Here is an 11,570-nt window from a genome sequence, read left to right on the forward strand (position 1 = left end):
AAGGTAGAAAGGTAGTCAGGAGGTTGAGCATGGAGGAGTTTGCAGTAGAGCCATTGGAATAGTTGTGTGATTTTCTTCAGTAGCCTTACCAGAGTTGAACTGACCCAGAGTTGAGGTCAGAGAGTCTGAAGGAGTAGGCCATGCAGGGCCTTATAAATCAAACTGAGGGGTTTGGATTTTTTTTCCCGGGACTGTGGAAAGCCATTATAGAATTTTAAGCAAGAGAATGATCAATATTATTTGCATTTTAGAAAAATAATTTAGCAGGCTGTACTGTGGAGAAGGGGTCTAAAGCAGTGGTCTCAGTTAGGAGTGATTTTGCCCATCAGGGGATATTTGTCAATGACTGGAGATGACTTTTAATTGTCATGTGGTGGGGTGAGGAATTAATACTGGTATCTACTGGGGAGAAGGCGTGGGTGCAAAACATCCTACAGTGCACAAGACAGCCTCCCACAACAATTATTTAGCCCAAAATGGCAATAGTGCCAAGGTTGAGAAACCCTGGTTTAAAGGGGTCACAATCAGAAGCAGGGAGACCAGTTTAGGAAATTGTTTCAGTAATTAAACTGAGCCACACTGGGTGGCTTGAACCAAAGTGGTATGTGCTATGTTGGGAGGAAGAGGACGGTTTTGAGATATCAAGGATGTAGAATCATGATTTAATGTATTCAGTGGTGTGGATAAGGAGATGGGAAAGAGAACTCCAGAGTTTCTGACTCATTTCAGTTGACTAACGGAAAATGGGCAGAAACAGATTTTGGTCTTTGTCTTTAGGGAGGATGGGCAGGAAGCAGTAGTTGGTACATGTGTCATAGCTCAAGAGAGTGGTGTAGACTAGAAATAAAAGTTTTGGAGTTGTTAGGAAATGTGAGGTAGTAGAAGCTGTAGAATTGATAAGATGACCGGGAAGTGTATGTAGATTAAGAAAAGAAGAGGACCAAGGGCTGAACTCTGCAAGGGATGAACAGAGGAAAACTCAAGAAAGAAACTGAGAAGTAACAACCACAGAAAGTGGAAGAAAAACAATATACGGTGGAGTCACAGAAACCAAAGGGAGAGAGTGGTTTAAGCAAGTAGGTCTCATCCTCAGGGTCACATACAAAAGAGATGCCAAACAAGATGATATTGAATTTCTCCTTTGGATTTTGCAACAAGGTCATTGGTACCCTTGATGAGAGCAATGTTGGTAGATGCTATATTGTGTATACACCAAATGTGACAGCTCTTCCAAGAAGCTTAGCAGTGAAGAGGAGGAGGGATGTGAGAAGATGGGTACCATGGAGTTAAGAAAGGTGTCTTTGTTTTGTTCTGCTAAGATTTTTGAATTTAAAGATGGGAGGGACCTAAGCATGTATAAATTACAATAGGAAAGAACCCAGGGAGGGGGAGTTTAAAGGACAAGAGAAAGGGGAGAGTAATTGATGCATTTAGACTCCTAAAGAGGTGTGATGGCATGGAATTCAGAGAATTTACTAGAATGTACAGAAGGAGCCAGACAAGGGTGGGCCAGTCATGTTTATAGATGAGTGGAGGTAGAGGATGAGGAGAGGGGTTAGGTTATGGAATTCCTGAAACTTTGAGTGTCCTTGGTGAAGTAAGCAAGGTCACCTACAGAGAATGAAGGGTTAGGGAATGTGGATAAAAGAGAGCGATAGGGGAAGAGGGGAGATTTGAAATGGCCACTATGGAAAATGGGGGAGAAAGAGCTAACTTGGGGACCATAGCATTTCCATCAGTGCTGAGGGTTTAGCTGATGTTGGAATATGTGAATTTGGAGTAGGGACCACGGGGATGTTGTGTGATCTATTTCAGCAGTCCATATGTAAAAGCAGAGAGTGGAGGTGATTGGGTTGACCCAGGGTTGGGCAGGATACGGCATCAAGGAAATGAGAGCAGTGAAAGCTGCTACCTCACTAAGAATATGGATTTAGGGGAGCGGTGCTCCAAATCACCTGCAGAGCTCTTTAACATGCGGCAATGTCTATCACCCATCCCGGGTCTACTAAATTAGAGCCTCTGTGTTCTGACACTTTTACCTTTCAAAAGTTCTGCAAGTGATTCTGATGGAGAATCAGCAGCCAGGATGGAGAACCACTGGTCTGAACCTAGGCGAACTTCCTTCAATCTGGAGCATGAAGATATTCCTGTTGCGATTCAGGACGCATGGCAACTTAGCCCTTTTGGCACCCTAGTCCCTGAGACGGTGGGTAATTGTAAGATACCTTCAAAAAGTAGGTGCTGCAGTATTTTCTGTAAGTTCAGAAATGACTGTGGGGTTGGGCATAGGTGGGCAGGGTTGTGAAGAACTTAGTGTAGCTTGAGTCCTATGATGTTTCCCAAAGGTTTAGCTGCAGCCCAAGAGGTCCTAGAGTTCATTGTGAACCTTTCTGGAGCCTCAAGGCCATAGTATGTGAGGCTGCACATTTCATGGGTGCCTTAGTAGTTGGCACTAGAATAAATTATGTTGTGGGGATGCAAAGCTTTGCCCCCCCCCCGCCGCCACTCTGCCTTCAACTGGTATATGCCACATCCAATCCAGTGACTCAGCAGATTTTCAATGCTCACACTAAGAGAGACTCAAGTGAATTTTCAAATTAGAAATTATTTTAATTTCTAAAAGAAATTAATGAGTGAATATCCTGATTTTGAAGTGCATTCTAGTCATTACAGATGGTAAAGCTTGACCTTAGAAAGATGTATACTAAACAAATATTTACTTGGGGAAAAAGAGTACGAATTCACTAGTGCCCAGCTAAATAAGAGGATTACCATAGTGGTAGACAGCTGAGCCCCTTAGACAATACAACTTGATTTCTACAATATGGTTGACAAAGGTGCTTATGCTGGAGGCAAGATAGATGTATGCCAGTGGTAGTATGAAGAGAAAAACTAATACTCAGTTACAAGTATTGGGCAGAGAGTAACTTGAGTGGCATGCATGCTTTCTTCTTGAGACCTTCAACATTTCGATTGTTAATTTGGATAGAAATGTAGAAGGCTTACTTATCACGCTTGTGAAAGCTTTAAAACTAGAAAGGGTAGCTTATTTGTTGTGTAAATGAATCATGAGTAGAAAGACTTTGGAAGATTGAAACAAATTTGTGAAAACAAATTATATTATCTTTTTTTTTTAAAGATTTTTTTCCTTGCTTAGAACAGCAACAAATGTGTATCATAAGAAAACAGACAAAAGTCAGTACCTAAAAGTCTAAAAAAGAAAGTCGGCAAATTTGTTCGTAGTGAAAACATGCTGGGTTTTTCTGAAGTAAATATTTGTTTCATGCACATCCTTCTAACACCATGCTTAATGATCTGAAAGACCATCACCAGTAGATCAAAGCATATACATTGAAGTTTTTGTTTTTTTTTAATTTTGCTTATTTATTTGGAGAACGGCGGAGACAGCAAGAGTAGGGGAGGGGCAGAAAGAGAGAGGGAGAGAATCTCAAGCAGACTCCATGCTGCCAGTGCAGAGCCCAATGGTGGGCTTGAATTCACGAAACCACGAGATCATGACCTGAGCCAAAATCAAGAGTCAGACACTTAACCGACTGAGCCACCCAGGCACCCTTGAAGTTTTGATACATATTGTCAAATGACTCTTGAGAAAGACCATTTCCATTTCTGTCACTTTTAAAAAGTTTATTTAATTTGAGAGAGAGGGAGAATGAGAGGGTGAGGGGCAGAGAGAATCCCAAGCAGGCTCTGCACTGTGTGGGGCTCGAACTCACTGTGAGATCATGACCTGAGCCAAAATCAAGAGTTGGACCCTCAGCCAACTGAGCCACCCAGGTGCCCCACCATTTCTCTCGTTTAAATGCAAGTATCATTCCCCCACATAGTCACTAACCTGCATGTTGTTTATCAATTATGTATTTAAAAAAATTACTATATCAAGTTTAATCGAAATGAACCTACTACATTAGGTTTATAAATCAGTTGTACCAATATAGGAAGCCAAAAAGAGATCTGGTTTGAGAAAGTCTTGGAGGTTCTGAGTGAGTACAGAATTGTGTTTTGAGTGACTACAAACTCACGCCTCTGCTGCAAAATGAACTCGGTGGTACACCAGGAGAGCCGTGCTGGCTGATGGTATCTGGACTTTTTCTATTTCTTACCAACATTTATAAATTAGAAGGTATCCAGCAGACTCTTGTCAACTAAAGGCTGTCCAGGATAGAAAAAGGCCTGGAAGCCATGCCCTCTGAGAATAGTTGAGGGAATGGATGTTTAACCTCTAGAAGAAAGCCTAGGTTGGTGTTCATTGGTTATATTTTGGAGAATCACAGAGTTGTTACATATAAGTGATCGGAGTTGTTCTGTGTTCAGGAGAGAATTACTGGGACCAATCAGTGGACATTAACAAGAAGTCAGATTTTGGTTCAGTGTTGCAGGCGACGTCCTTCCTAACCATTCTAGCTGATCACAGAGAGTTGTGCTGTCGTGCAAAGCGTGTACTGGAATGAATTGAAGCAGATGTTAAGTAGCTATTTATCAGAGATATAATGAGGGGAGGGGATTTTTAAATTTTTAAGATCTCTTTTCTATGAAGTATTTCATAGAAATATGGAAATGCTGCAGTTAGTTCACAGACACCCTTGTACCTGACAATGAGATTTAACATTTTGATATTTGTTACATTTTTTAATATTTTCTTCATTTTTGTATATGGGCTTTCTCATTTTTTAGTGTATTTTTAAAATTTATTTTTATTACTGAAGTTTAGTTGACACACAGTGTTGTATTAGTTTTGGGTGTACAACATAGCGATTCAACAATTCTACACGTGACTCGCTGCTCATCAAAATACATGTATTCCCATCGGTCACTGTAGTGTTATCACAATATCATTGACTCTACTCCCTGTGCTGTGCTTTTCATCTCCATGACTGTTTAGTTTTATGTTTATTTGTTCTTATTTATTTATTTTTATTTGAGTATAGTTGGTGTACAGTGTTACAGTAGTTTTAGGCATACAGCATGACGATTCAACTTCTCTGTACACAATGCCCTGCTCACCACAAGTATAGCTACCATCTGTCACCATACAAGGCTATTACAATATCATTGGCCATATTCCCTATTCTGTGTCTTTTATTCCTGTGACTTATTCATTCCATGACTGGAAGCCTGTGTCTCCCTCTCCCCTTCACCCATTTTGCCCGGCCCCCTAACCCCCTGCCCTCTGGCAACCATCAGTTTGTTCTCTGTATTTATAGGTCTGATTATGGTTTTTTTTTGTTTATACATTTGTTTTAGATTCCTCATGTGAGTGAGATCATATGATATTTGTCTTTCTCAGTCTGACTTATTTCACTTAGCATAATACCCTCTAGGTCTATCCATGTTGTTGCAGATGGCAAGATCTTATTCTTTTTTATGGCTGCTTAATATTACACTGTGTGTGTGTGTGTGTGTGTGTGTGTGTGTGTGTGTGTGTACACCACATCTTCTTTATCCATTTGCCTATCAATGGACACTTGGGCTGCTTCCATATCTTAGTTATTATAAATAATGCTGCGATAAACATAAGAGTGCATATGTATTGTTTGGGCTTTTTTAAAGATACAAACATTACAAATACAGTGGAAGTGTTTATCCCATCCCCTTCCTGTTCTGCTTTCCTCCTGAGGCTGGTGTTCTACCTTCTTGCCCATGTTTTTATATTTTTTACTACCTATATGTGTTCATATACAATATACAGTATTGAGTCATTTGTCTCTTTCTGCAACATTCCTTTTGCATTCAACATTATTTTTCAAGAGTTGTCTATTTAGTACATGTAGATCTGGTTTATTTTAAATTTAATGTATGGATATATAATTATTCATTTTTCTATGAAAGAATTTTAGGCTGTTTTTAGTTTGTTTGTTTTTTACTGTTACAATCAGTCTTGCACTGAATATCTTTTTATATGTTGGAAGAGATTTGTTCACTGGGAAGTGTGTTGAACTGGATGGGTTAATGTTCCTTCCAGCCCTACGATTCAAAATTCAGTTCAATCCAACCAACATTTTCTAGTCTCTGGAGATAAAAAGATTAAGGCATGGTCCTTGCTCAAGGAATGCACTGTTTAAAGACTCTCTGAAGTTTATATTATTTCGTTGTTTATCGTGTCATTTTTAGGCATCTATAAAGCGTGGCTGGCTTAGGCATTCAGTTACCTTGACTATGATGGGGCATCATCTGGGATATCTCTATAGTTTTGAGTATAATTTTCAACCTTAAGTCTCAATTTTAACTAATAATTTTTGGTAAGATGATTATGTGTCCAAGAGCATTTGAGGTTATTTCTTTTCCAGAGCTGTTTTCACCACCTATGATTTATGTTAAAGAAGTCTTTTCTGTTTTACCCTTCGTTATTGAACTTGGCTCTTCTGAAAATTAATAAATGCCACTTATGGTCTATCTCTCTGTGTGTTTTATGCCTATGTGTATTGTGTGCTTAGGAAAAAGGCTCAGCTCAAGAAAAAACGAGGCGTGCCTCAGATTAATGAACAGATGCTCTTTCATGGTACCAGCAGTGAATTTGTGGAAGCAATTTGCATTCATAACTTCGACTGGAGAATAAATGGTATACATGGTGCTGTCTTTGGGAAAGGTAATTATCAGAATTCCAGGCCCAGTTTGAGTCCTAGGAGACAATCTCGTCTCTTTAGAGATAATTGATTGTTTTATAATTCAGGAGTTTGATAGTCATTAAGTTAAAAGTTAAACTGTACTAGGTTCCTGGCACACCCTCAGAGTTTCTGAGCCACGGAAAAGCCACCTCCTGCATGTACAAGGTAGAAGTAAGACTTTGACACCTCTACCAGGTTAAGTAGCTCCCCAAGTCCCAGTCATTCAGATGGGACAGCATGTCTGCATTGGCTGATTTTTGCATTACATTTAATTTCCAGGTATAAATCCTATACAGGTATGACTATACCAAACCGTTTTATGTCCAATGTATAAAGAACTATAAAATAAATTGATCACATTGTACCCAGGTCTAGGTACTAGTATTTTCTGTTCATTTAGTTTTTTAGAAAATGATAGGTAAGGATATTAATGAGCAATAAGGAGTAATGGGGGAACTCCTCACCTTTTTTTCTAATACTGTGAAAGTCCAAGCTCTCAAATTTATACCTACTACCCAAGCAAATTAAGGTGAGAAATGAGGAGAAAAAGTAGGGGTGAATGTTTATTTTTCTGGCCCTTACTTTGTACCTTATCTCCAGCGAGAGAGCTGGCTACCACTTAGGATCAAGATATGCTACATTTTTAAAGAGTAAATTAATTTTTAAAGTAACTCCTGAAAAGGTCATCCCATTGATCTGACTGTAAGAGGATTAGAAAAGCGTTACCATAAATCCTGTCAGCACTGGGTAACCTGAGACTTTGTGATTCGTTTCCCAAATATTTTAGAGTAAATATTCCCTTCGTGATGTCAGTCTCCTAGGCCTACCGTTTGGGAAGATTTGATGCTTCATTGACTTTTCACATGTAGGCAATGAACCTCTGTGAAATTGTACTTCGGGAGTGCTCAGATGTGAATAGTGTTGCACTCTTCAGAGATCTCTTTGTGGTTGTGGGGTGGTTACTATCTCCAGAAATATTATTGATTTGTTACCCCATATCATAGAAATGTGGTTTCTTGGGTTTTGAAATAATCTCCATAGACCAGTAGTTCCCACTGCGCTCTGCAGAGCTCGGTGAATGCTGGCCAAGGGCAGTGGGCTGAGGAAAGTGCTGGAGGGAAACAGAAATGGGAGGGAGATTCAAGCAGGTAAAACTCAGGCCTTGCCTTACTTTTAGTCACGGAAACAGACTGTATCTGTCTTACGTACTGGATTTCTCTAGAAGCTTTCTTTTGAAAATAGAAGACTGATAGCTCTGTTTTGGTGGGAGCGGGGGAGGGTGTCAGTGGTGGGGAATGGTCTGTGTAACAAATCTATCTGTGGGGTGGTCCACAGCATGTGCTTTCTGGTCTTTCCTTAAAGATCTGCAGACAAGGATATTCCACATCTCCTTTCGTTATACGATTCCACGTGTCTGCTCCCCTAACAATTAGAGTGTTTTTGCTTGTGTTTCCTATATTCTTCAGAGTAATCTTGGCTTCTTCTGGTCCTTTTTGTTTAAGGAACCTATTTTGCTAGAGATGCTGCTTACTCCAGTCGCTTCTGCAAAGATGACATAAAGCACGGAAACACATTCCAAATTCATGGCGTCAGCCTGCAACAGCGGCATCTGTTCAGAACGTATAAATCTATGTTTCTTGCTCGAGTGCTAATTGGGGATTACATAAACGGAGACTCCAAATACATGCGGCCTCCTTCCAAAGACGGGAGCTATGTGAATTTATACGACAGCTGTGTGGATGATACCTGGAACCCAAAGATCTTTGTGGTGTTTGACGCCAACCAGATCTACCCTGAGTACTTGATAGATTTTTATTGATTTCACTTCCAAATCTCAGTGGTCAAGGAAGTTCTAGTCTGTTTTGCAGGAAGATTTGCTCTCCTGTCATCTAGCCACTAAATGTTCACTATCTGATACTTTTGAAACAGATATGGAAAAAAGTGGCGTCCATATAAAAAGGCATACTGACTTGAAGGTTGGTTTTTTTGTTGTTCTGTTTTTGTCCGTTGCTCGTAGTCTTGTCTGTTAAAGATTGATAACCATTGCCATTTTAACACAGAGGTGAAAGATAGCACTCAAAACTGAATCAGCTGGGTCTCAATTAACATGATCATTCAGAGTCTGTAAAGTTTACATGTGTGTTCTATTTATTCATATATATGTTGAGAAAATAAAAAAAAAAAAACAGAACTGTGTCCCTTCAGAAGAATTGATCCTTTGTAAGTTGAATTCTGAGAGTATTGTCCACCAATCAGTATGTTGCCTTTGTTGGTCTTCTGAAGTGGGAATTTTAATTTTTTTTAATGTTTATTTATTCTTTGAGAGAGAGAAAGGGGGAGAGAGAGAGGGCATGAGCAGGGGAGGGGCAGATAGAGGGAGACACAGAATCTGAAGCAGGCTCCAGGCTCTGAGCTATCATCACAGAGCCCGACGCAGGGCTTGAACTCATGAACCACAGGATTATGACCTGAGCCAAAGTTGGACACTTAACCGACTGAGCCACCCAGGCGCCCCCTGAAGTGGGAATTTTAAACCCTGAAGCAGTCTGAGTACCTTGAGAGAACTCAGAAATAAAGCCATTATTTACAGTGCTGCCAGACCAGCCAGAGGGAGAAAGTCAAGGTAGAGTGTCCTGCTTCTGATTGCGTCTAGAGGGCAGGCTGCCGTCTCATTCTCTTGTCCCCACGTTGACAACTGCAGAGGGCAGTTAGCCCACAATTCATCCACCGAGGCTCTTGAACTCTGGTTGTAGGACTTGCTGCACACAGTGTTTATTGCACCCTCAAAGTGAAATCCCTTTGTTTTGAGTAGCAAAATGACAATCTGCGAGCTCTTGAACAGTTCAATACAATTTATAATCATGCCTAATACAACTTTGTGTACCTGTTTCATCTATTTTGCTATTATTCTATTCTGAAGAAGAATAGGCAATGTTGGAACAGCTTCCCGCCCCTATAGATATCCTGGCAGAGACAACACCTTGGCAGAAATGTCATACCAGAGTTCAGGTATCAGATGGGGGAATCGGCCAGATGATTGCTGTTTCCCAACCTTGATTGTCCATGGTTCTTCCTGAAAAAAAGAATACACTTGTATCAAGCCTGGCCAGAAAACCGTTTCCTAACTCAGTATAATAGTGAATTCTCTTCCCATTATCCTCATTCAGTTTTGGCCGAGAGGTTGTGAACATAACTTAACTTCTCAGGAAAAAGCCAGTAAGTGCCCAGGCCTGTGTGTCTCGTTTCAATCATTTGAATTGGGAAGATATCTAGAAATAATAAAAATAAAGAGAATGGAGCAAGATTAGGCATGGTAATTCTTTAACTGCCATAAATCCCCAGATTTATTGTAGCCCAGAGGACATGTAACTGGGCAATTCAGAGTACGTAGTACACAGGAAACTGTTACATATGACACTCTGAAACCAAGCAGCAACAAAGACTTCCTGACCCAGCTGCACACCCTAGCAGCCAGCTCCCATGAAATGCTGTGAGTATTTAGGAAGAGCCCATTTTAGAAACACACAGAGGTTATTATGGAAATAATTGGAGGAAAAGTCCCTAGACAACCTTGTGAGAGGCTCTAGACTCATTCACCAGAAAACAACTAGAGACACCAGGAATTCCGATTTTGAAAATCTTTTTGTTCCATGTATTTGTTATTTACACACACACAAAATGCTATGGTGACCCCCACTTCAACATGGATGTCTTGTTTTCAGTTTAACATGATTGCCCTTCCCATCACTCGAAAGGAATAAGTGTTGTAGCATTTGGGGGTTCTTCTTGTGCAGACCTTATCTGAAGGTGTGACCGAGAGCCCTAACTGGAGGTTTGCAAGGCAGTCTGTCTGAACTCTGAACTTCCCTAGCTGGCTCACATGTAGTAAGTATCACAACATTGTAAGAGAGGATTCTTTTCCTCTCGTCTGACAATGTAGTCCAACTCTCCTTTTATAAGAAAGAGCTGATTTTGATAATTTTTTTCAGTGTGATAGTGTAGCATTAATTGATGTTAAAATTCTGTTTTGGTCAATAGATTGAGTTGAGGAATCGTAATTAGTATATAAACAGACTGGACACAACCATCTGCCACCTTTTCCTCTTGTCCTCACATAGTATGTGTGGAGAGAGTAAAGAGAACCTATTCCAGATTAATGAATAAATGACTTTTAAAAGTCTATGTTGAGTAAATTCCAGCTGATCGCGACTTTTCTTTTTCTCTTTGGTGACATCAGTCTCAGGGTAAAAAAAAAAAATGTGTTTATGAGAAACAGTTTCAAAATCTTGTGGTTATGAACAGGAAGGCTTTTTTTTTTTTTTTAATTAGTGCAACTTTCATTTCTAGACTGTTACGGTGATGATAAAGCATTTGGAGCCATTTTTGATATGTGAATGTATTGTTTTTACATGTGGTGATTAAAGCTTTCCATAGCAGGGCCCGGTTGTCTGTGTATGCCATATATTTGTTTCTATGATTTCTGCGTCTCATCTCCACCTTGCATTATTTAAGCCTACATTTGTAGCTCAAACTCAACCCTCAAGAAGTTTGTTACCTCTAACCCTTATGTAACGCACTTACGGATGGGACAAGTCTCTTGTTCTTGGTTTAAGTCATCATGAGCAATAGCTAATCAAATAATCTGGGAAAATCATTTACTCTGCTATTGAAAATTCCAAAAGCAGTCAAGGCCAAGTGCCTACAGACAGCGTCCTTTACTCTCAGGGTGCTCCCCTGCCTCAGAGGAGCCATTCTGGAGGGTGAGTCTACATTCACCTGAGGCACATGCCTCCTGCAATTCACCTAATCTCCAACCACAGTAAGTTGTGAAGTGTGTGTGTGTCCACAGTAAGTTGTGAAGCAAGTTAGACATTTCATTTCAAGCTCGTGTTGGCAAAAAAAAAAAAAAAAAAAAAAAAAGAAAAGAAAAGGAGAAAAAAGAAAAAA

The 11,570-nt window shown here is 40.0% G+C and overlaps 1 protein-coding gene across 4 annotated transcripts in view; it reads left to right on the plus strand.

The window, feature by feature from the left end:
- The window catches only part of PARP11 (poly(ADP-ribose) polymerase family member 11), a 68,685-nt gene extending 57,623 nt beyond the window's left edge, over positions 1–11,062 (plus strand). For all 4 annotated transcript variants that reach the window (XM_058743989.1, XM_058743985.1, XM_058743988.1 and 1 more), the window contains 2 exons: positions 6,453–6,604; positions 8,126–11,062. In XM_058743989.1, coding sequence (XP_058599972.1) covers positions 6,453–6,604; positions 8,126–8,442 — 469 coding nt within the window. In that variant the 3' untranslated portion in view covers positions 8,443–11,062. The remainder of the gene's footprint in view (positions 1–6,452; positions 6,605–8,125) is intronic.
- Positions 11,063–11,570: the final 508 nt, after the last annotated feature.

The sequence above is a fragment of the Neofelis nebulosa genome, chromosome 8, assembly GCF_028018385.1.
Source record: "Neofelis nebulosa isolate mNeoNeb1 chromosome 8, mNeoNeb1.pri, whole genome shotgun sequence".
NCBI classification, from domain to species: domain Eukaryota; kingdom Metazoa; phylum Chordata; class Mammalia; order Carnivora; family Felidae; genus Neofelis; species Neofelis nebulosa.